Genomic DNA, 25,957 nt, shown 5'->3' with positions numbered 1-25,957 from the left:
AACCAAACATCCCAACATATACATTAAAATATGGCCAGAAAGAGGCCAACATTATTTGGAATTCAATTTTTAAAGTATTTTCATAAACAGTTTGTGTATCATATAGGAAATTGATTCACATTATATCATTGTTATACTTTGAGCATCAATGGGAGTCATCTAAATTTTGGCACCTGATTTTTAATGTTTTTCAGGGACTGTGCAATTGATCCAACATGTGTACTCTGTATGGACTGCTTCCAGAATAGTGTTCATAAAAATCATCGTTACAAGGTATGGAAATAGATGCATAAAATCTCTTGATTGGCAGGAGACTGATGGCCAGCTAGTCCAAATTCCTGATGAGTACTTGAGTTCCTGCTATAACACATCTGATATGTGAACCTTTAGCTCTGATTAAACATATGTGGTGGAGCATCTGCTACCTCAAGAGACAGCCCCTTACAATTTTTTTTTTTTAAGTACATCTCTTTTATACAAAAGATTGTATAAAGCATATTAACAGCTTAAAGAATAACTATAAAGTGAACACCTTTCTAACCACTCCTTAGATCAAGAAATGAGACATTGCTAGTTCTCAGGGGCCTCCTTCTGGATCACCATCCTTCTCTCCCACTTTATGATATAACCTCTCTTCTGTGTTTTGTGATAACAGTTTCCTTCATTTTCCTTTTAGCTTCTCACCCAAATCATATTGAATAGTTGCATCTGGTTTTGAATTCTGTATAGATGGAGTCATTCTGTACATTTCTCTTGTTGAGTAGCTTTCACTCAGCATTGTGTGTATGTATATATGTGTGTGTGTGTGCATATTTATATATGTATATGTTTTGTCCATTTACCTTATAGTGTTTGATAACCCACATTGTTATTCATTGTACTGTATATGGATATGTAGATTGTTTCCAATTTTGGACTATTACTGTATAAAACAATTTTTCTGTGAACATTCTTATTTGTGTATTTTGGTACACATGTATAGGAGTTTGTCCAGGGTGTATATCTGGAATAGAATTGCTGAGTTCTAGAGTATATCTTAAGTCATAGTGGATAATGTCAGACTGTTTTCCAAAGTGGTTATACCAATTTGTAAGTTCTTCAGCAGTATATGGGAGTTCCCATGGCTCCACATTCTTGCAAGATTTGATGTTGCCAACTTTTTAAGTTTTAGCCAATCTGGTAGGTATCGAATAGTATTATATTGTGGTCTTAGTGAGGGTGCCAAGCTTTGGAATTCTGTGGGCCAGTACAATTTCAGAAGACTTTGGGTAAGACACAGGGTTTTCAAATTTTTATTTGGCTAAATAAGTTCAATTTTAACTTTAAAAAGAGCACATGAACAGCAACCAAAAAATCCTTACCATCTCCTATAGTTTTATGAAGAAAAGGAAAATTTAATTCCAAGGAAGTAGGATAATCTCAGGCTAAAAAGCAGGTCTTTAAATTGTATACATGTACCTCTGTGGAAGAGCTCATCACATTCCTTCCTTTTCTGATTTTTTCTGTTGACTGGTAAAGCGTGTCTATTAAATTTGGGAACCTCTTCACTAAGCTATCTTTCAGTATTGAAAGCTTACAGTCTACATTGCACCACAAAGCACTCTTTTGTGAAGCATCCTTAAGTTTATCATCTTTAGGTTTTTGCAAAGCTCTTCCTATAGAAGGTGCATGTACAGCTTACTCAGGAATCTTTGTGTTATTAGGAGGATGGACTATTGTGTAACTAATAAAAAATTATGTTTATAAGCTTTAAAAAATACTGCCCTTCAAAAGTGTGTGTAAAGAACAGAAGACTTTTGTTGGGGGAATAAGTGATAGAATCTCTCTGAAATACCTGTTAGATGTGGTGAAATTTTTAAAGAAAAGCAGGGGAATGACTAATAAATACAATTCAGGTAACAATAACCTCCGTGTCAAATGGAGGATCACACAGGGAACTTGGCAACAGTATTAATATTTTCCTGGGTTAGATGCTGAATCAGTGGTGTTCACTTCATTATTCTGCTTTGTAACTCACCTATATATTGTGTATATTCTTTTTAAATAAAACACAATAAAAGAAAAAAAATTAAACCATTAAAAAAAAAGATTAGAAGAAATAAGAAGGGATATGTTTTGCTGCAGAGAAGGGGAAGAAAAGGATAACGATTGGGATGCAGACCCAAGATCTGATACTGTTTTAAGAAAGCACCAAGAAAAACCTTTAGGCACAGAATAGCGCAGAACAACTTTTGCTGTCCCCAGCACTGTGGAGGGAGTGGAGCTGTTTCACAGAGATGGTGTGGGGTCTCTGTCCAGACCTGCTCTGCCATGTTGAAGATTCATTTCAAATCACGCTAATGGCTGCCTTACGGAGTACTCAGTGTTCCCCAAAGTACATCTTTCATAGCAATCTTAAAGTTCACAGCAGAAGAATTTAAAGTTCCTGTAGAGATCTATGCAGTATTACCTGTGATGGAGTAGGAATAAATCCTGCACTGCTGCAAGTTTTTTTTCTGAAGTATGATTCAGAACTGTGAATTAGGAAGTTCCCTGGTGGTCTACTGGTTAGGATTCAGCGCTTTCACTGCCATGGCCTGGGTTCAGTCCCTGGTTGGGGACCTGAGATCCTGCAAGCCATGAAGCGCACCTCACACCTCCCCCTGCCCCCACAAAAAAAGAACTGCAAATTATTCCTATAGAACGTGTTGGAAGTTCTGCTACTTGGAACATGTGATTACCTTTCAGAATAAATATTGGTATTGTTGTAAAATTGAAATCAGGCATTTAAAATACTGTGAAAACACCAGTAGTTGATGAAATAATGAAAGGTGACTCTCCATCCCTTATTCACACTCTTCACACACTGTGAGGAGGGAAGGCTTCTGCATTGAGGGTGTTATTACCATAGAAGATCATAGTCTTTCATTGCTACCTCACAACACACATAGGTAATTCATTTGGTATAAATAGATTATCCAACTGTGTTTTATAACTCTTTCTGAGAACATCTGGAAAGATAGAATTTACTGAATTTTCCTATTTGTCTTTGAGTTAAAAATTTAAAAGGATTGTGGATCAGACATGGCAGTTTGCTTGATAGTATCTGACTTGCAGACACAAAAATAGTTGGAAAAAAAAGAAAAAGTGAAGTTGGTCAGTCGTGACTCTTGGCGACCCCATGGACTGTAGCTTGCCAGGCTCTTCCATCCATGGGATTTTCCAGGCAAAAATACTGGAGTGGGTTGCCATTTCCTTCTTCAGGTCTCCTGCACTGCAGGCAGACTCTTTACCGTCTGAGCCACCAGGGAAGCCCCCCAAAAATGTGTTCATGTGTTCATATAAATTTTAATTTAATATCAAAGAACCCCATATTGAATTTTTGATCTATCTCTTTTGTGTAAAATTGCTATCCCACACCAAAGACTTTTTGCTATGATCTTGCAGAATCTAAGATGAGAATTGAAAATAAAGTAGAAGCATAAAAACAAACACAAAATTTTTGAGAACAGAGATAAAAATTTGAGCTTGATCTACTGTGTGTAATGTGCCCCTTCTTTGTGACATCCAGCTTTTCAGTAGTTTATCCCTTAAAAATAAAAACTACAGTAAAGGGACTTCCCTGGTGGTACAGTAGATAAGAATCTGGCTGCCAACACAGGTAATGTGGTTTTGATCCCTGGTCCAGGAAGATTCCACATGCTGTGGTGCAGCTGAGCCTACACACTGCAACTACTGAGCCCACATGCTGCAACTACTGAGCCCACATGCTGCAACTACTGAAGCCCGTGCACTTAGAGCCTGTGCTCTGCAGCCACAAGCAACTGCAATGAGAAAGCCCATGCCACACAACTGGAGAGTAGTCCCCGCTTATTACAACATAGAAAGCCTAAGTGCAGCAACAAAGACCCAGCATAACTAAAAATAAATTAATTTAAAAACTACAGTAAGATAAATAAGGTCTGAGAATCTAAGGTATTTAACATGATGACTGTAGCTGATAACACTGTATTTATTATTCTATAATTGAAATTTGTTGAGAGAGTAGACGTAAACATTCTTAGATACATACAAAAAGGTAAATATGAAAAACAGAATATACTGAAGCACATTCTTTAAAAAAAATTTTCAGTAAACTTTGCATTTTTATCCTCAAAATAGACAAAAACACCCAGTATTAAAATTATTACTATTTTTTTCTTTTTTGGCCACTCCATGCAGCATGTGGGATCTTAGCTCTCTGACCAGGGATCAAACCTGTACCCCCTGCACTAGAAGCTGAGTCTTAACCACTGGACCACCACGGAAGTCCTTCAACAGATGTTTGTTGAAATCAAGTGTTAGGATCAAAAGGGCAGATCATAGGAAGTATTAGGATCATAGGCAGGGCTGATATCTAAGATTTAATTATAGAAGTAACAATCAGGGTCTAATTAAGAACTAATTAAGATTAGTTCTATGTAATGAGAATTTATGTATTATCTTCAAAATGCAACAGCATTAAAAAATTATTTACTTAAGCAATGCAATAAAACTTACTTTTTCAAAATTCAAATAATACAGAAAAATACAAATAAAAATTATTGTTGCCTTTCTGTCCCATCATACTTTGTTAAACTAAACACGATTTAGTACACATCCCTACAGATCTTTATTATTTATAAACATATGTATTTATATGTTTAGGAGGTATGTTTGTGTGTGTATGTGTGTGTGTGTGTGTATAAATGGGATCCTACTATGTACTCTGTTTTGCAACTTTTTTTGGCCACACTGTGCAGCTTGCAGTATCTCAGTTCCCTGATCAAGGATTGAACCCAGGCCGTGGCAGTGAAAGCCCAGAATCCTAACCACTAGGCCAACAGGGAATTCCTTGCAACTTGTTTTTAATTTAATGTATCATGGAGATAGTTCTGTGTTGTTACATATAATAATTCTTTTTTTTTTTTTGAGAGATAATCCACATCTTTATTGACAGACAATTCACATTTAAAAAGTATAATTCACATAGTATATTCACAGAGTAGCACAGTCATCACTATAATAAATTTTGGAACATTTTTATCACCCTTAAAAGAAACCTCATAACCGTTTTTACCCCAACTCTTCCTGCAGCCTGAGACAACCATTAATCTATTTTCTGTCACTACAGATTTGCCTATTCTGGACAATTCATATAAATGGTGTCACACAACATGTGGTCCTGTGTAATTGGCTCCTTTCACTTAGCATGATGTTTCATTGATTATCCAGGCTGTAGCATGTATCTGTGTTTATTCCTTTTTATTATCAAATAATATGCCACTGTATGGCTATACCACATTTTATTTATGCGTGCATCAGCTGATGGACATTTGGGTTGTTTCTATTTTGGGGTGATTATGAATAGTGCTATGATGAACATTGTAGCCCCCGAGCAGTCACTGATCTGGTTCCTGTCACTGTAGTTTGGTATTCCCTTTTCTAGAATTTTATGTAATGAAATCATATAGTACATATGCTTTTGTGTCTGGCTTTTTTCACTGAGTGTATTGTTTTTATGATTCACTCATATTACTATACCTGTTATTTAGTCGCTAGTAGCTCACAAACTTTTTTGCTGAATAGCATTCAATTGTGTAGATACATTCCCCAAATTTTAAAGTCTCATGAAATATAATTTACCAATTTTTTACCAAGTTTATGCTTTTTTTTTTAAAACTGGAGCCTATTATACAGAGTGAAGTAAGCCAGAAAGAAAAACACCAATATAGTATACTAACGCATATATATGGAATTTAGAAAGATAGTAATGATAACCCTGTATAAGAGACAGCAAAAGAGACACAGATGTATAGAACAGTCTTTTGGACTCTGTGGGAGAGGGCGAGAGTGGGATGATTTGGGAGAATGGCATTGAAACATGTGTAATATCATATGTGAAACGAATTGCCAGTCCAGGTTCGATGCATGATATAGGATGCTCGGGGCTGGTGCACTGGGATGACCAGAGGGATGGATGGTGGGAGAGGGGTTCAGGATGGGGAACACATGTACACCCGTGGCAGATTCATGTTGATGTATGGCAAAACCAATACAGTATTGTAAAGTAATTAGCCTCCAATTAAAATAAATAAATTTATATTAAAAAAAAGAAAGCTTGACAATTTGATCATTATTTAGAATTGGGCATTCTAAGGCCTGGACAGAGACTGTCATGACCATGAGAACTTTTATTATCTGAGAGTCATGTGTATGCCCAAGATTTATTGGAACAGAGAGGAAAGATTCCCCAATGAATACAATTTAAATGTACATTGTGAATCAGATCCATATAATAACTCTTGCCTTGCTTAATTGCTACATGTATTCCTTTGTGGGAGTATGTTATTATATACTTAAATCATCCCTCTTTTCTAGGTAATTACATTGCTTCCAGTTTTACAGGAATTAACCAATAATGCAACATATACATATACCTTTTTTATACACTAATGTATATATTCAAGAGTGCTTGAGACTAGATTCTTAGAGGTATATTTTCTGGCTTGAAGGGTGTGTGCATAAACTTTGATGGATTTTTCCAGATTTTTTTCTGAATTGCTGTGTCAGTTTACAGTCATTTCGCTATATCTGTCCCGAAGTTTATTTAATCAGTCTTTTTACTTTTTGCCAATCTGTTAGTAGTCAAATTATCTGATTATTTTAATTTGCACTTCTATTACTAGTATTGTGAACATCTTTTCATTTTTTAATTGTATGTTTAATTTCTTCTGTGTAATGCCTATTTCTGTCCTTATTTTTCTGTTACTTTTTTCTTACTGCTGTGTTATATACTTCACAAATATTATCTTAATATGATTGTCTTTAATAATTTTTCATTTTTAAGTTAGATTTTTAAAGATATAATTGATACACAATAAAATCTACCTTTCTAAGTGTACAGTTCCATGAGTTTTCATAGACACATACAGTTTGGTAACCACCACAGTGTGAAAATGTTAGTTGCTCAGTCGTGTCCAACTCTTTGTGGCCCCGTGGATTGTAGCCTGCCAAGCTTCTCTGTCCATGGAATTCTCCAGGAAAGAATACTGGAGTGGGTAGCCATTTCCTTCTCCAGGGGATCTTCCCAGTCCAGGGATCAAAACCAGGTCTTCTGCATTGCAGGCAGATTCTTTACTATCTGAGCCACCAGGAAAGCCTACAATGCTGTTAAAGTATACAGCACTCAGTATGTCAGCAAATTGGAAAACTCAGCAGCAGCCACAGGACTAGAAAAGGTTGGTTTTCATCACAATCCCAAAGAAGGCCGATGCCAAAGAATGTTCAAACTACTGCACAATTGCACTCATTTCACATGCTATCAAGGTAATTCTCAAAATCCCTCAATCTAGGCTTCAACAGTACATGAACCTATAATTTACAGATGTACAATCTGGATTGAGAAAAGGCAATGGAACCAGACAGAGATCAAATTGCCAACATCTGTTGGATCATAGAAAAAGCAAGGGAATACCAGAAAAGCATCTGCTTTATTGACTACGCTAAAACTTTTGACTGCGTGAATCACAACAAACTGGAAAATTCTTAAAGAGATGGGATTACCAGACTACCTTACCTGCCTCCTGAGAAACCTGTATAGAGCTCAAGAAGCAACAGTTTGAACCAGACATGGAACAATTGATTGGTTCAGAATTGGGAAAGGAGTATGTCAAGGCTGTATATTGTCACCCTGCTTATTTAATATATGTAGAGTATGTCATGCAAAATGCCAGGCTGGATAAATCACAAACTGGAATCAAGATTGCAAGGAGAAATATCAGTAACCTCAGATGTGCAGATGATACCACTCTAAATGGCAGAAAGTGAAAAGGAACTAAAGAGCCTCTTGATGAGGGTGAAAGAGAAGAATGAAAAAACTGGCTTAAAGCTTAGCATTCAAAAAACTAAGCATCATGGCATCTGGTCCCATCACTTCATGGCAAATAGATGGGAGAAAAGTGGAAACAGTGTCAGATTTTATTTTCTCGGGCTCCAAAATCACTGTGGACTGTGACTGCAACCATGAAATTAAAAGACACTTGGCTCCTTGGAAGAAAAGCTATGACAAACTTAGACAGTGTATTAAAAAGCAGAGACATCACTTTGCTGACAAAGGTCCAGTCCGTATAGTGAAAGCTATGGTTTTTCCAGTAGTCATGTATGGATGTGAGAGTTGGACTGTAAAGAAGGCTGAGGGCTGAAGAATTGATACTTTTGAACTGTGGTGCTGGAGAAGACTCTTGAGAGTCCCTTGGACAGCAGAAAGGTCAAACCAGCCTATCCTAAAAGAATCCAACCCTGAATATTTGTTGGAAGGAGTGATGCTGAAACTCCAGTACTTTGGCCACCTGATGCAAAGAACCGACCCATTAGAAGAGACCCTGATGCTTGGAAGGACTGAGGGCAGAAGAGGAAGGGGGCAACAGAGGATGAGATGGTTGGAGGGCATCACTGATTCAATGGACATCAACTTGGGTGAACTCTGGGAGATAGTGAAGGATAGGGAAACCTGGCATGCTCACGCAGTCCATGGAGTCGCAGAGTTGGACACGACTTAGCGACTGAACAACAACAACAAACCCCCACAATAAGATATAAAACATTTATATCATTTCAAAACTTCTCTAGTGTCGTTTTGCAGGCAGTCCTCTTGCTCACATACCCCTAGCTCCTGGCGTTCACTGATCTGTTTTCTGTCCCTATAGTTTTGGCCTTTCAGAATGTCTTATAAGTGAAATCATACATAATGCCTTTGAGCGCCTCTCATGTATCAGCAATTTGTTCCTTTTTATTGCCTGGTAGTATGCCATTGTATGGAAATGCCACAATATAGTACCTGTTCATCACTTGATGAATACTGGACTGACTTCTAGCTTTTCAATAAAGCTATTCAAATACAAGTCTATGTATGGACATTTGTTTTCATTTCTCTTGGTAACCTCAGAATGATATTGCTGGATCATAAGTTAAGTGTATGAAATCTATTTTCTGTCTTTTAAACTTGATTTATGCTGTCATTTGCCTTAATGACATTTTAATTAATATGTAGTTATGTTTGCCAGAATTTTTTTTAATGCTTCTGTAGTTTATGTCTTGCTTCCATGGCATTCCCTATACTAAAGTTTATACTTTTACGTTGATTTGAAACTACATTTTTAGTAATTATGGATGAGTTTAGCATTCCTCAGTATATAAAATTGATTTGTATATTCTAATTTCTTTTGTTACCTTCATTCTAGTGGTAACATTTGTAGTAATAATTTTTATAGTGCTTTTAGTTCCTTTTTACTCCCTTACTTAACTTTTCATTGTCTAGTTTGTCAGTTTTAATGGTATCTTTGCTTTCTTCCTATTACTTACTTAGTAGTTGATAATCTAATGCTTTCTCTTTCCTTTCTCCCATTATTTTAGTTGTCTTTCTGATTGTGAGGTTGTATAAAGTTTACATTCTTCTATGCATGTATCTTTCAACACCTTTGATTTGTCCTTTTTTTAAAAAATTTCTTTAGTTTTAATTGAAAGATAATTGCTTAACAGTATTGTGTTGATTTCTCCCGAACATCAACATGATTGATTTGTTCTTAGTTGTTTTTCAGTCGCTAAGTCGTGTCCAACCCTTTTTAACCCCATGGACTGTAGCCTTCCAGGTTCCTCTGTCCATGGGATTTTCCAGGCAAGAATACTGGAGAAGGTTGCCATTCCCTTCTCCAGGGGATCTTCTTGACCCAGGGATTGAACCCATGTCTCATGCATTGCAGGAGGATTCTTTACCACTTAGCCAATGGGGAAGCCCTTTGATTTGTTCTTAGTATTACAATTACATACATAAAATATTTACCAACTATCCTTTCTCTGAAGTTTCTCCAGTCACTGCTTGGTCAGCTGAGGCTCATCCTCTAGGGTTCAGTAAATTATAGTTTGTGGGTCCGATACAGTTCACCATCTATTTTTATATATGGCCTGCAAGCTAAGTTTAGTTTTTATTCTTTTTTTTTTTTTTTTCTTTTGGCCATACCACAAGCCATGTGGGATCTCAGTTCCCCAACCAAGGATCGAATCCATGCCCCCTGAAGTGGAAGTGCAGAGTCTTAACCTCTGGACTGCCAGGGAAGCCCCTAAGGTAGTTTTTATATTGTGAAAAAGAATAAGAAGAATAATCAGTTCTCAGTTCAGTCGCTCAGTTGTGTCCGACTCTGCGACCCCATAGAACAGGCTTCCCTATGCATCACCAACTCCCGGAGCTTGCTTAAGCTCATGTCCATCAAGTTGATGATGCCATCCAACCATCTCATCCTCTGTCGTCCCCTTCTCCTCCTGCCCTTAATCTTTCCCAGCATCAGGGTCTTTTCCAATGAGTCAGTTCTTCACATCAGGTGGCCAGAGTATTGGAGTTTGAGCTTTAGCATCAGTCCTTCCAATGAGTATTCAGGACTGATTTCCTTTAGGATTGACTGGTTTGATCTCCTTGCAGTCCAAGGGACTCTCAATAATATTTCATGATAAATGAAAATTATATGAAATTTAAAATTTTAGTGCCTATGAATTCTTATTGGAACATAGCTATGTTTATTCATTTATTTATTATCTGTGGCTGCTGCTTCACTACAAAAGTAGAACTGAGTAATTCAAAAGAGATTCCATGGCTTGCAAAGCCTAAAATATTTACTGTTTGTTCCTTTATACAGAGAGTTTGTTGATCACTGCTCAGACAGATCCCTCTGGAAGGTCATGTGTATACAGTGTTCCTTTAGTTCTGACACATTCAAAATTGTATTTTTAACGCTTAGCTGTAGATAATATCCTTGGTTTACTGTTTCTTTTCTTGAAAATGCTGCTCTGCTGTTGTCTTGTTTCATGTATTGCTATTGAGAAGTCTGCTACTGCTAAGTTGCTGCTAAGTCGCGTCAGTCGTGTCCGACTCTGTGCAATCCCATAGACAGCAGCCCACCAGGCTCCTCCTTCCCTGGGATTCTCCAGGCAAGAACACTGAAGTGGGTTGCCATTTCCTTCTCCAGTGCATGAAAGTGAAAAGTGAAAGTGAAGTTGCTCAGTCGCATCCGACTCTTCGGGACCCCAGGGACTGTAGCCTACCAGGCACCTCCATCCATGGGATATTCCAGGCATGAGTACTGGAGTGGGTTGCCATTGCCTTCTCCCGTTGAGAAGTCGGGTGCCAGTCTTAATTTTCTTGTGATTATGTTATTTCTTCTTTTTGACCAAAACCTCAGGGCTTTTATCTTTAAAGTCTAATAGTTTTAGGAGTTGATCATACTGAGTTTTTTCTCAGTCACTGAGGGCCCTTTCACTGTGTAGATTAAGGCAGTTTGTTTTCAGAAGTTCTCTTAGATTGTCATCCCTGTTCCATTGTTTTGATTTTTCTTTGGTGACTCGTTAAGCTTATCTACCTTTCTTAGGCCTATCTTCTATTTCAACCATTTTTCCTCTGATTCTGTATTTCTTTGCTTCATCTTACTTTCATTCTCTTATTTCCCTGCTTTGTTTCAATGCTATTTACTTCTGATATATCATTTTCTTCTGTTTTTTTCTCCTGAGTTAATTCAGGTCTCATTTATTTCTTCTTTTTTGTCCATTTCTGTTTTTAATTTTTGTGTTTATGATTAAAGGTGTCTTAATCTGATTAAGGGTTTTTAATGCTTGTTTGAAGATGGGTAAGTTTAGAGCATTATATTTTCTTCCAGCTTCATAATTGAGTTTTGGCTCTTATTTATATTTTGCAGCTTTTTTTTTTTTTTGCAACAGTTTCACATGGATATGGTGTACTTTTTTCTATTTCATTTCATGAATAGTGTTCACAAGTGCTCTCTTCTGTCAATTTTACCCTCTTCTGTGTAATCTCTTTTATAGATGATACTGGTGATGGTGGTGAAGTGAGGGGAGGGTTTGGCATGTCTTGTTTCTCTCTTGTTTCTATAGGATTCTTAAGCTTTCTTTCTTCTTTCTTTCATTTACTGTCACATTCTATAAGGGGTTACCACCTTTTGAAAGGTATTTGATTTTCCTCCAAAAGTAATGCTTCTCAGAGGTGGCCACCTCTGGTCCTGCTCACCTTCAGTCTCTTTCCCTGTGAACCACCAAGTCCCAATCTGTGTTCAGTATTTGTTCCTTGACATTGAGCTTTCTCTTCTGGGATGTGATTTTGTCTGTGCTTGATTTAAGTCCTTTATACCCTTCTGTTCTCTTTAATGGAGTCTTTGCAGCTTCCCTCTCCTATTGTCTGTATCCACATGCTTGAAGTGATAGGCAACAGAAACTCAGAAGTCATTTGAAGGTTGTGGTATTTATTTTTTTGACTCCCAGTAATCCTGCAGACATGGGTCATGTTTGGCTTTACTTGTTCTCCTTGTTAGTTGTATAATTTGGAGGGGGGAGATTTGGGGAAGATTCAAATTCAGGTCATTGTCATCCTTCTCTATCTAAGCTACTATATTTTAGATAATTTTTTTTACAGGTACCCTCAAAGAAAAAAATGTTGTAATAAGTTTTAGTTGCTGTAGGATATTAATGTGGATGAAAATATGCATTTCTTAAGTACTTAAGCTAGTATCATTGTAATGATTTAAAAAGTCTGTTTAATAAAATCTACTCAAGCATTCTGGGTGTCGTATATTTTTCTTTTTCTTTTCTTTTTTTTTTGCACATGACACAATCTGTTTTAAAAACTATTAAACTATTTAAAAACTGAGTATGTTTCAAAAATGTATCAATTTTGAAGGTCCATTTTTGTTGTGATTAAGTATTGAGAATTTGTTTTGTTATCAAAATATTTTTTGATATTTATCTATAATATTAAAGGCAATCAAGGTTAAATAGCAGGAAACATGTATTATTTGAGTTCTCTTTATCATTCTTCTTTGCTTTGTAAAATGTTTTGAAATTAACACACACATTTTTCATTTGTCAGATGCATACTTCTACTGGAGGAGGATTTTGTGACTGTGGGGACACAGAAGCATGGAAAACTGGTCCTTTTTGTATAAGTCATGAACCTGGAAGAGCAGGTACCACAAAAGAGGTAAGAATATTACTATTTTTTAATTGCTATTTTAAGCTTGATGAAATTAAATAGAAATGTTATTTGTATGGGTTAAGCTGAATTCCTTCGAGAATCCTGATTTTATGTTCTAATATTTAAATGTAAGGAGTTGTATTTGATTCTAGAGGGTTTAAAGATTTGATAAATTGATAAAGGTTTGATTCCATATTTCTCTAAAGGAGTGAATTTACACTGAAAAGATGAACTCAGATTACTTGTTTGTTAATCAGTCAATTTGATAAGTAAGAATAAACAATATATTATCCTAAAAGAGTGAATGGAAGTAGTTATTATGAAACAGGAGGATATAATGAATTAGAAAACAATAGAACTAACACATAAATTCCGTAATTGCTATTCTTAAAGGAAAAAAAAAAAAATCAACGAACATATTATCCACTATACCTCCTAATCAAGAAAAAAAACTGTAAGCCCAGATAGCGACAATTAAAAAGGAGAATGGGAAAATGACCATTGAACCACAGATACAGGAGGATTATAAAAGGCTATTTATATGACTCTGTGCAAAGACATTTGAAAATAGATTCCTTTATCCAACAGTATAGTTATAATTTATTCAAAAACAGAAAAAACTTTAACAGTTAATAACCATTGAAGAAATTTAAAAAGTTGTCACAAGAAAGTACTTTCTAAAAAATGCCATGCTCAAATGGGTTCACAAAAGAATCCTTTTTAAAACTTAAGGAATAAATAGTTTTTGTATTCTTTAAACTGTTCCTGATAACTCTATAACACTGAATATCCCTAGGGTCTATATTTTGATCTCTTAAGTACCATTTTCTACTAAAAGAAACCAGGCCTTGTTGTAAAAATACCTGACTCAAGATATGAATTAGGGAATAGGTGAGGTAGGCTGGTGAGGATGGATTTGTGTCAAAAGAACCTAAAACTCAGTTTTAGGATACTTTTGGATACTTTCCTCCTAAGATGGGGAGTAAGGCATATTCTGCTTTGCCACAGTGAGTATCCATTCATTAGTATAATGGACATTCCAGCTGAGGCAGTTAGACAAGAAAAAAATATAAAAAGCACCCAAATTGGAAAGGAAGAAGTAAAGCTGCAGATGATGTGATTTTGTATATAGAAAATCCTAAGGAATCCATTAAAACATTGTTAGAACTAATAAACAAGTTCAGCATGATTGCAGGATATGAGATACAAAAATTACTTGTATTTTATACATTAGTAATGAACAATCCAAAGATAAAATTAAGAAGAAAGAAGTACAAAATTTATTTAATTTCAAAAGATACATGCACCCTTGTTTATGCAGCATTATTTACAGTAGTCAAGATATTGAATCAACCTAAGTGCTCATCAAGTTTACAAAACTAGCCTCTTTCTTCCTACCTCTTGGGGTTCCAGTCTATTTGTGGTTTTCCCGAGTCATATAGCCTCAGAACACTGAATTGAGTCCTGAACTAACCTGGTCTTCTTGGGTTTCTTTGGATTTATAATTAGATTCAAAAAGAAATAGATCATTCAGGCTTGTTATGTCCGCAAATCTGTATACTCAGGAACAGATTCATGATCTGAATGTGGGAACATACTTACAGCTAGCATATAACTAATCAGTTGCCCCCCAAGAGTCCTCTGTGCTTCACCTTTGTTTTGTCTCTGCTTTGGTGAGTGTGAAATCCATACTCTGCCAGGTGTGTGGCATTGTGCCAGCCATAATAGGGATTTACCAAGTGTAATTAGACCTGGTCAATACCGATCAGCCTATAGTCCAGCATTTGGCAATATCTCTAAAAGTATGTTTAAGGGAAATTTCTTTCTAGTTCTGTAGTACATTTCAGGTTTATTATTAAGGTTTTTTAAAAATTGATTTTGATCATCACTCTGTTGTTCCCTCTAATGGACCTTATAATATATATATATATATATATATATATAAAAGCTATACATGATTTATTTAAAAGTTTCTTCTCTACTTACCAGAACTCTTCTGAAGAATTTAGCTTCTGATATAGTATAGAAGTAATAAGTAGATTCTTGTAACTTTTCATTTCAGACTACTTCGATTAAAAATTGAAAGGAAATATTTCTAAAGCTAAAGAAGATAAGAAATAAGAACATAGTGGATTAATGTTGCTCTTAGTACCTTTGGCACTCTTTTTCTCTCTTTCTAGCCAAAGCTTCTGAGTAAAATCTCCAGAGAAAAGGTGACATATTGAAGAGATGGTAGAAAAGAAAATAATAAAGCGTTGGGGAGTAGGAAGAATAGGTGCAGAAGAGTAAATGTGTAGATTAATGTTTTGGTCACCACAGAATAAAATGCAGTTCATTAGTATGGTGTATAGCAGGTAGGTTAAAAAATTGAATATTAAAGCCTTCTACTGAATTTCTATTGGATTTTTATGTGTGTGTGTATGTGTGTGTGTCTTATTAAAGAGCTACTATATTTGTTTTCCTGCTTACTGCTTTGTTTAAACAACTTATTGAGTTATGATTTGCATACTATATTAAAAAACTCACCCATTTCAAGAGTATACTTTAGTACTTTTTTAGCATGTAGTTTATTTTTGTGGCCAAATAATATTCCATTGTATGGATTATGCATCATTTTATTTATCCATTCATCAGTCTATGGAAATCTAGGTTGTTTCCACTTTTTGGCTATTATGAGTAATGCTGCTATGAGCATTTGTGTGCAAATTTTTTGTGTAGATATATGTTTTCATTTTTCTTGGGTAGATATCTCAGGGTGGAACTGGTGGATTATAAGGTCACTATACTTAACATTTTGAGCATCTCTCAGACTTTTCCAAATTGTACCATCTTACATTTCCATCAGCAGTGTATAGGGTTCAGGTTTCTCCGCATTCTGTCCAACACTTGTTACCTGCCTTTTCGATAATAGTCACCTTAGCAGGTATGAAGAGGCATCTCACTATGGTTTTGACTTGCATTTCACTAATGGTTTATGATGCAGAGCAGTTAAATGCTTTTTTTTTTTTAGCTAATTGGTTTGAACAAACCTATTAAGGAAGTGGTATCCTTTAATGAAATGAACATTTTTTTTCCCATGAAAGTCAAAAGACTCGGATGTTAGTATTGCTTTTTATATCCATTTAGAGGCTCTTTGACCTTGAATGGGATCTTTTTAAAAAAAAAATTTTTTTTAATATTTATTTATTTATATTTGGCTGTGCTGGGTCTTTGTCGCTACAAGCAGGTGTTCTCTAGTTGTGGCAAGCAGGGACAACTCTCTAGTTGCAGTGCACGGGATTCTCATTGTGGTGGCTTCTCTTGTTGCTATGTGTGGGCTCTAGAGCACATGGGGTTCCATAGTTGGGCACATGGGTTTAGTTGCCCCAAGACATGTGGAATCTTCCTATACTAAGGATCAAACCCATGTCCCCTGTGTTGGCAGGCAGATCCTTAACCATTGGACTACCCCAGAAGTCCTTAGATGGAATCTTTATCTCTTAAATGCCATAAATTTTCTGCCTTAACAGAGTGGCTGTAAGGATTGGTTGAAATAAATTAAATGAGAAATGTTTTTGTAAACTGTAGGGAAAAACAAAACCCTATAACTCGTTGTTCTCTGATATGATTAGTTTACTCAGGCAGAGAAGAACATTCATAAGGAAGAGTGTCATAAGGGAGGCTTCCATGATTTTGCCTCCTTTCCTTTCTGTCATCAGTAGCACCAACTTGGCCACAAGGAATTCAGCTAAACAGTGTGAACAGCAACCTCTTGGGCTGAAGTTAAATTCATCCTGGAGGATGGTGTAAATGAACTTATTAATATTGTTCTTATAAATTAATAACATCATCATTCTCATCCACTTACTTGTATACAACATTGAGAATATGTTTTTCTATACTTTCTTGCAGAACTTACGCTGTCCATTGAATGAAGAGGTAATTGCCCAAGCCAGGAAAATATTCCCTTCGGTGATAAAATACATTGTAGAAATGACTATATGGGAAGAAGAAAAAGAACTGCCTCCTGAACTCCAGAAAAGGTAGGGGATTTTTTATAAAGGGGGAAGTTTTCATGATGGTTATTTATATTGCAAAATGAGTATTTGAAAAATGTCTTTTGTTTTTATCTAGTGCTTTAACTTAACTATCATTGTGAAAATTTTATATAGAGAATTTTTCCAAAATGTCCATTTATACGAGATGCTCTGCTAAGACGTTATACAGAAGTTAAGGCAAAAGAAGGGCTTAATCAGGAGCTTCTGATTTTTAAGAAAAAACATTTTGGGGGTGTTGTTCTCAGTGATTTACAAGTTCTTAGCAGCCATTCATCCCAGCAAGGAAGTAAATTTCCCAGTTTGATCCTGGCCTGGACCAACTTCCAGGTTCCCTGAGAGGTTCGTGAACTAAGGTGGGGACTTCAGAACAGTGTTTCCCTTGTAGTCCAGATCTTTAGCACTTTTCTTGATCAAAAATTTTGATGGTCAGAATAAGGAGATATATCCCTTTGTCCTATGCGTTGGGATCTAGGATTATTTCACGTGTAGGAATTTAAGAGGTTTTTTGTTTTTGTTTTTAGCTAAAACCCAGCAGTTTCTAACAACTATAAGTCTTTTAGTGACAGCAATATTGGCTGTTAATTTACAAAAGGCAAAAGAGAATTCAAGACCTGATATGAAATACAGTTTGGGCCTTGTGGGAATTTTTCTACCTGTGTAATATTAGGGGTTTCACAAATCTAAATACAGTTTTTTGAGTTTACTGGGTTTATGTGTATTCTTTTAGGAGAAAGACTTAAGAATTTCAATTTTTAAAGACATTGAATGTATCATTTTGACTTTTACGGGACCATAAACTGCTTGGAAAAATAAAGGTCATCAGAAATTATGTCCAAAAAAGTTTTAATTTCAAATACATTATTAGCATCAGTTAAATGCTTTAAGAAATTTTGTGTTGGTAAGCATAATTCTGGCAGTCTGCCTGTCTAAAAAGGGTGGGTTGCTTGAATGTGGTCATGTATGTAGACAGCACTGTACTTCAGATTCACAGATCTGATTTCTAATTCTCATTGTTTCTTGGCTTTGGGACGAAAGAGAAGTCTTTTTGAATCTGTTATTTCCTAAGGTACAAGAGGCTCAAGAAAAGCTGCCTCTTATAGTTATGAGGATCAATTGACTATTTAGTGGAAGATTATTATAATCTGTTTAAAACTGGTAGTGATTTCTGACATTTGTGTAGCTGTAGCCCACAACCATTTTCACATATTTTATAAGGTCCTCACACTCAAATGGAGATATTATACATCTCTTCTTAGAGATGTAAAAGATACCATCATCTCAGCAAGATTAAATGCTTAAGTGATTTGTCTGAGGTTTTGCAGTCAAATGGTAGTGCTGGCACTTAAAATATATACACCTTAAAAAAAAAACTTAAATGTACTATAAAACCAGTACTTCTTAAAATAAATAGAAGGTAGAAACAAAAATAAATGAAAACTAAATGTTAGTGAAATCTTGACTATTTATCATTCCCTGCTTGAAAGTTCTGAGCCTGAGGCTTGTCTCCCTTTGTCAGAGTGGGAGATTAGCAAGAGTTATGAATGGTATTAAAGATATACTGCCACTTAATGAGAATAACATTTTACTTCTGGAAGTAAGAAAAATTGGGGATAAACATGAAAAAATTGATACTTTTATCAGAGTTTTAAAATTTTATGGCACTGTACCACTTAAAATCATCTCCTATACTAGTATTAGAGTGGTACTTTGGAGAAGGAAATGGCAACCCACTCCAGTATTCTTGCCTGGAAAATTCCATGGACAGAGGAGCCTCTTAGGCTGCAATCCATGGGGTTGCAAAGAGTTGGACATGACTTCACTTTCACTTTTCTCATACACAGGAAACTACATGGTGCTACTCATCACAGGGCATTTTTTATTTTAGTCTGGTTTTCATGTTTTCCTTTGCTTATTTGTTGCAGTGTCTGAATATGTATCTTTTTGTTTTAAACAGGGAGAAAAATGATAGATACTACTGTGTCCTTTTCAATGACGAACACCATTCATATGACCATGTCATATACAGTCTACAAAGAGCTCTTGACTGTGAACTTGCAGAGGCCCAGATGCACACCACCGCCATAGACAAAGAGGTTCATGAGTTTCATTTGAATTATTATACTGTCTTCTTCAGCTTCCTGGAAATTGGGTGTTGCCAAGTAGCTCTGTAGCCCTTGCCAAGTGCTTTAGTAGTGTGTTAGGTACAACCATGCTCTTCATTTATTCCTTATAGCCTAAGTAAATTGGTTGAAACTTGGTTTTTCTGTGTGTGTATATTACAGTTTTAGATTTCTATTATTTTCCTTTTTTAGTCTAAATAGAAAGTTACTGAATATATTTGGCAAAGAGCAGTTAAGAATGTCAGCTCAACCTTAGTTCTGTTTCTGTAAATGATTGAATAAATGACTAAATACATGAATCCTGAAAAGTTGGTTAGCTTAACAGTATTTATTAAAACTATTTATAGAATAATGTTGATAACATGGCTCAGCTTTTATTTAACACCCATCCAAAGCAAAATGTGTTCTTCAGACAAGCAGAAGAAATATTAACCTAATCCCTACCCTCAAGAGGAGTGTAACACAGTGGAAGAAGCATCATGACACTAGTTACTGGTATTATGATTCTAGGACTTGAGAAGTCAGTATCCATTAGGCCACACCTCTAACCCACTAGTGGACTACATGTGTATTATGTAACACATGTTGAAGAATTTCAGTTTCACTCATGAAAAGTATCTAAGGCCTATATTAATAATAGTAGTTTATTAAAGCTAATTTATTGTTATCTAATAGAGTACAATAAGTAAATAATGACATTTTTGTGAAACAAGAAATCTGAGTCCCTAAAGTATAGAAATTCCCTACTAGTGGCATTGAAAGTTCTGAAGCTGCATCGGATCAGATCAGATCAGTCGCTCAGTCGTGTCCAAATCTTTGCGACCCCATAAATCGCAGCACTCCAGGCCTCCCTACCCATCACCAACGCCCGGAGTTCACTCAGACTCACGTCCATCAAGTCAGTGATGCCATCCAGCCATCTCATCCTCTGTCGTCCCCTTCTCCTCTTGCCCTCAATCCCTCCCAGCATCAGAGTCTTTTCCAATGAGTCAACTCCTCGCATGAGGTGGCCAGAGTACTGGAGTTTCAGCTTTAGCATCATTCCTTCCAAAGAAATCCCAGGGCTGATCTCCTTCAGAATGGACTGGTTGGATCTCCTTGCAGTCCAAGGGACTCTCAAGAGTCTGTTTATCTTATAGGTGTTATCAATCTTAGGATTTTTAGGTGGTCAAAAATGATTAATAATTAAGAGCTTGTTGGGTCTTTGGGTTTTATATTACTTGTTGATTGGGATTGTCAATCTACTACTTAATTCTCATGTTTGTCTAAAATTAGGGCCGTCGGGCTGTTAAAGCAGGTGCTTTTGCTGCTTGCCAGGAAGCAAAGGAAGATATAAAGGTAATTTTCTGAATTAGGGTCAAAACGAAAATGTTAAGAGGAATGTACAAGAGGAATGTACAAGAGCCCAAGTAAAACAGTTATATTGTTGAAATGGTTTGACATCCTAAGTAAACATAAGTTTGGAGCATTTAAACCCAGAGTTTTGAAAATGTAACAGTTATATGATTTGTTTTTTTTTTGAGGACTAGATAACTTTTAAAACAAAAATTTAAAAACTAGTTTGTTTCTAATATTCTTTTCATTTGTAGAGTCATTCAGAAAATGTCTCTCAACATCCACTTCATGTAGAAGTATTACACTCTGAGGTTATGGCGCATCAGAAATTTGCTTTGCGTCTGGGGTCCTGGATGAATAAAATTATGAGCTACTCAAGTAAGCATATAGCCTGTTTTTCTTATTTTTCATAAAATATTGTCTTTTTAAATAGCCACAGATTTTAAAATGTTGTTGAGTATAAAGTAAAATGTTTGTTTTTTATGCATTTTGATTATTTTCAGTATTGCATTTCAAATGCTATGAATAATGTTTTGTTGGCTCTTGATTCTTTGATGTTGACAGAATTATTCTTGACATCAAGTATGAGAGCATTTACTGTTAGTTTTTTCATATGTTCTTATAGGAAATGTATTTTTGGGAGAAATACTTTAAGAATAAAAACTATGTAACTTCTTTTGTTTGTAGGTGACTTCAGACAGATCTTTTGCCAAGCTTGCCTTAGAGAAGAACCTGGCTCAGAGAATCCCTGTCTCATAAGCAGGTTAATGCTTTGGGATGCAAAGCTTTATAAAGGTAGGTAGATCTTTACTTACACTTCTTGCTTTGAAGCAAAGGAATATTACAGCTGTAGTGGAGTTGTGATCTCTTTTGTTTATTAAATCAATTAACTTGATAAGATATTATATTTTCAGGGTGAGATTAAGCAGTCAATATGTATTCCTCTGTGTTGAAACCCAGGGAGATTGCCTTTTAATTGTAGTGCCTTTTCATTTAGTCAGAACCAGTAAAAAAGAGTATGTATGTATTCATGTAGCAATGCCATTATAAAAGCCATGTTAATTTTCATTTTTAAAATCTAAACGAAGACCCAAAAGTAAAAAGTTAGAGAAAGCCTAAAGGGGATGGAGAAGGGAAGGTACATAGGATAGTTTTTAGTGAGACAGAATGAAAAGAAATGGAGAAAGGTTGGACGAAGTAGGATGAAGTAAAAGGTACAGCAGTGAGACGGGTACAGAAAATAAGGGAAAAGGCATGACATGTATGTATCTTAAATTCTAGCTCTTAAATATTAACGTGATAAGTGCCACTAATATTTGAGTCCTTGAAGTCTATTAGCATGTGAAATATTTTTATAGTGTTCTGCCACTACTAATAGCTAAAATGTTTTCTTTGCTTTGGCAATGCTCCTCCCACTTCTCCCCAAAATGATTTATAGGTGCCCGTAAGATCCTTCACGAGTTGATCTTCAGCAGTTTTTTTATGGAGATGGAATACAAAAAATTCTTTGCTATGGAATTTGTGAAGGTAATTGCTCTTTATAAATAGATGTCAACAAATGAAAATAGAAAACCATTTTGTAAGTGAAATAATGGAAACAAAGGGGATAATTACAGAGCGGGAATTTAATTTTACAGCTTATTTGTTTTTCAAAAAGTTCATCATTTAACTTCACATTTGGTAGTATGAAAACAGTAGTCTAAGAGGAGATAGTTGAAAAATGACCTGTTATTTGCATAGACAAAGCAATAGGAAGTTGTCACAATTATGAGTACATTTATCTTTTCTAATCACTTGTCTGTTAGTTAAAATTGTAACAAGAGCAGTGACTAGTTGAAAGAAGAGCACGGAAAAGGAACAGATATATATACATGCTAAAAGGAGGCAGAAATTTGATGGGTAAGAGTTATACTTAACTATCTGAGGCTAGAATATACAAACATATCTTTTTTAAAAAATTTATTTTAATTGGAGGATTTGCTTTACAATATTGTAGTGGTTTTTGCCATACATTGACATGAATTGGTCACAGGTGTACATGTGTCCCCCATCCCGAAGCCCCCTCCCACCCTCCTCATCCCATCCCTCTGGGTTGTCCCAGTGCACCGGCTTTGAATGCCCTGTTTCATGCATCGAACTTAGACTGGTCATCTGTTTCATGTATGGTAATATACATGTTTCAATACTTTTCTCTCAAATCATCCCATGCTCGCCTTCTCCCACAGAGTCCGAAAGTCTGTGCTTTACATCTCTATCTCTTTTGTTGTCTTGTGTATAGGGTCGTCATTACTGTCTTTCTAAATTCCATATATATGTGTTAATATACTGCATTGGTCTTTTTCTTTCTGACTTCACTCTGTATAATAGACTCCAGTTTCATCCATCTCATTAGAACTGATTCAAATGTGTTCTTTTTAATAACTGAGTAATATTCCATTGTGTATATGTACCACAGCTTTCTTATCCATTCATCTGCCAATGGACATCTAGGTTGCTTCCATGTCCTGGCTATTGTTAACAGTGCTGCGATGAAAATTGGGGTACACATGTCTCTTTCCATTCTGGTTTCCTCAGTGTGTATGCCCAGCAGTGGGATTGCTGGGTCATATGGCAGTTCTATTTCCAGTTTTTTAAGGAATTTCCACACTGTCCTCCATAGTGGCTGTACTAGTTTGCATTCCCACCAACAGTGTAAGAGTGTTCCCTTTTCTCCACACCCTCTCCAGCATTTATTGCTTGTAGACTTTTGGATCACAGCTGTTCTGACCGGCAAGAGATGGTACCTCATTATGATTTTGATTTGCATTTCTCTGATCATGAGTGATGTTGAGCATCTTTTCATGTGTTTGTTAGCCATCTGTATGTCTTCTTTAGAGAAATGTCTGTTTAGTTCTTTGGCCCATTTTTTGATTGGGTCATATATTTTTCTGGAATTGAGCTGCAGGAGTTGCTTGTATATTATTGAGATTCTTTGTCAATTGCTTCATTTCTATTATTTTCTCCCATTCTGAAGGCTGTCTTTTCACCTTGCTTATAGTTTCCTTTGTTGTGCAAAAAAGCTTTTAATTTTAATTAGGTCCCATTTGTTTATTTTTGCTTTTATTTCCATTACTCTGGGAGGTGGGTCATAGAGGATTTTGCCGTGATTTATGTCAGATAGTGTTTTGCCTATGTTTTCCTTTAGGAGTTTTATAGTTTCTGATCTTACATTTAGATCTTTAATTCATTTTGAGTTTATTTTTGTGTATGGTGTTATAAAGTGTTCTAGTTTCATTCTTTTACAGGTGGTTGAGCAGTTTTTCCAGCACCGCTTGTTAAAGAGATTGTCTTTTCTCCATTGTATATTTTTGCCTCCTTTGTAAAAGATAAGGTGTCCACAGGTGCATGGATTTATCTCTGGGCTTTCTATTTTGTTCCGTTGATCTTTATTTCTGTCTTTGTGCCAATACCATACTGTCTTCTTGATGACTATAGCTTTGTAGTATAGTCTGAAGTCAGGCAGGTTGATTCCTCCACTTCTATTCTTCTTTCTCAAGATTGCTTTGGTATTCAAGGCTTTTTGTATTTCCATACAAATTGTGAAATTATTTGTTTTAGTTCTCTGAAAAATATCATTGGTAGCTTGATCGATATTGCATTGAATCTGTAGTTTGCTTTGGGTAGTATACTCATTTTCACTATATTGATTCTTCTGATCCATGAACATGGTATATTTCTCCATCTATTTGTGTCTTCTTTGATTTCTTTCATCAGTGTTTTATAGTTTTCTATATATAGGTATTTTGTTTCTTTAGGTAGATTTATTCCTAAGTATTTTATTCTTTTTTTTTGCTATGGTAAATGGGATTGTTTCCTTAATTTCTCTTTCTCTTTTCTCATTGTTAGTGTATAGGAATGAAAGGGATTTCTGTGTATTAATTTTATATGCTGCAACTATATTCATTGATTAGCTCTAGTAATTTTCTGGTGGTGTCTTCAGAGTTTTCTATGTAGAGAATCATGCCATCTACAAGCAGTGAGAGTTTTACTTCTTTTCCAATTTGGATTCCTTTTATTTCTTTGTCTTCTCTGATTGCTGTGGCTAAAACTTCCAAAACTATGTTGAATAGTAGTGGTGAGAGCGGGCACCCTTGTCTTGTTCCTGATTTTATGGGAAATGCTTGCAGTTTTTCACCATTAAGGATAATGTTTGCTGTGGGTTTATCATATATGGCTTTTATTATGTTGAGGTATATTCCTTCTATGCCTGCTTTCTGGAGAGTTTTTATCATAATGGGTATTGAATTTTGTCAAATGCTTTCTCTGCATCTGTTGAGATAATCATATGGTTTTTATCTTTCAATTTATTAATGTGTTATATAACATTGATTGATTTGCAATATTGAAGAATCCTTGCATCCTTGGCATAAAGCCCACTTGGTCATGATGTATGATCTTTTTAATAGATTGTTGGATTCTGTTTGCTAGAATTTTGTTGAGAATTTTTGCATCTGTGTTTATCATGAGATTGGCGTATAGTTTTCTTTTTTTGTCTCTTTTGTGATCTTTATTTCAAAGTCTATTTTATCTGATATTAGTATTGCTACTCCTGCTTTCTTTTGGTCTACATTCGCATGAAATATCTTTTGCCAGCTCTTCACTTTCAGTCTGTATGTGTCCCTTGGCTTGAGGTGGATCTCTTGTAGACAGCATATATAGGGGTCTTATTTTTGTATCCATCCAGCCAGTCTGTCTGTGGTTGGGGCATTCAACCTATTTACATTTAAGGTAATTATTGATAGGTATGATCCCATTGCCATTTACTTTGTTGTTTTGGGTTTGAGTTTATAAACCTTTTCTGTGTTTCCTTTCTAGAGAAGATCCTATAGCATTTGTTGATGAGCTGGTTTGGTAGTGCTGAATGCTCCCAGCTTTTGCTTGTCTGTAAAGCTTTTGATTTCTCCTTCATATTTGAATGAGATCCTTGCTGGGTATAGTAATCTTGGTTGTAGGTTTTTCTCTTTCAGCACCGTAAGTATGTCCTGCCTTTCCCTCCTGGCCTGAAGAGTTTCTATTGAAGGATCAGCTGTTATCCTTATGGGGATCCCTTTGTATGTTATTTGTTGCTTTTCCCTTGCTGCTTTTGATATTTGCTCTTCATTAGTTTGATTAATATGTGTCTTGGGGTGTTTTTCCTTGGGTTTATTCTGTTTGGGACTCTCTGGGTTTCTTGGACTTGGATGTCTATTTCCTTCCCCATTTTAGGGAAGTTTTCAACTATTATCTCCTCAGGTATTTTCTCATGCCCTGTCTTTTTGTCTTGTTCTTGTGGGACACCTATGATTTGAATGTTCGGGTATTTAACATTGTCCCAGAGGTCTCTGAGGTTGTCCCCATTTCTTTCTATTCTTTTTTCCTCTCTGCTTCATTTATCTCCACCATTCTGTCTTCCACCTCAC

General features: G+C 35.7%; 1 protein-coding gene across 3 annotated transcripts in view; it reads left to right on the top strand.

Moving 5' to 3' along the window:
- UBR1 (ubiquitin protein ligase E3 component n-recognin 1) overlaps nt 1–25,957 on the top strand; it is a 152,265-nt gene that overhangs the window by 23,181 nt on the left and 103,127 nt on the right. For all 3 annotated transcript variants that reach the window (NM_001205897.1, XM_059890429.1, XM_059890430.1), the window contains 8 exons: nt 195–273; nt 12,923–13,033; nt 16,919–17,049; nt 19,019–19,157; nt 20,460–20,522; nt 20,774–20,897; nt 21,207–21,314; nt 21,958–22,046. In NM_001205897.1, coding sequence (NP_001192826.1) covers nt 195–273; nt 12,923–13,033; nt 16,919–17,049; nt 19,019–19,157; nt 20,460–20,522; nt 20,774–20,897; nt 21,207–21,314; nt 21,958–22,046 — 844 coding nt within the window. The remainder of the gene's footprint in view (nt 1–194; nt 274–12,922; nt 13,034–16,918; nt 17,050–19,018; nt 19,158–20,459; nt 20,523–20,773; nt 20,898–21,206; nt 21,315–21,957; nt 22,047–25,957) is intronic.

The sequence above is a fragment of the Bos taurus genome, chromosome 10 (assembly GCF_002263795.3).
Source record: "Bos taurus isolate L1 Dominette 01449 registration number 42190680 breed Hereford chromosome 10, ARS-UCD2.0, whole genome shotgun sequence".
Classification (NCBI taxonomy): Eukaryota; Metazoa; Chordata; class Mammalia; order Artiodactyla; family Bovidae; genus Bos; species Bos taurus.
This window is presented reverse-complemented; position numbering and strand designations above follow the sequence as displayed.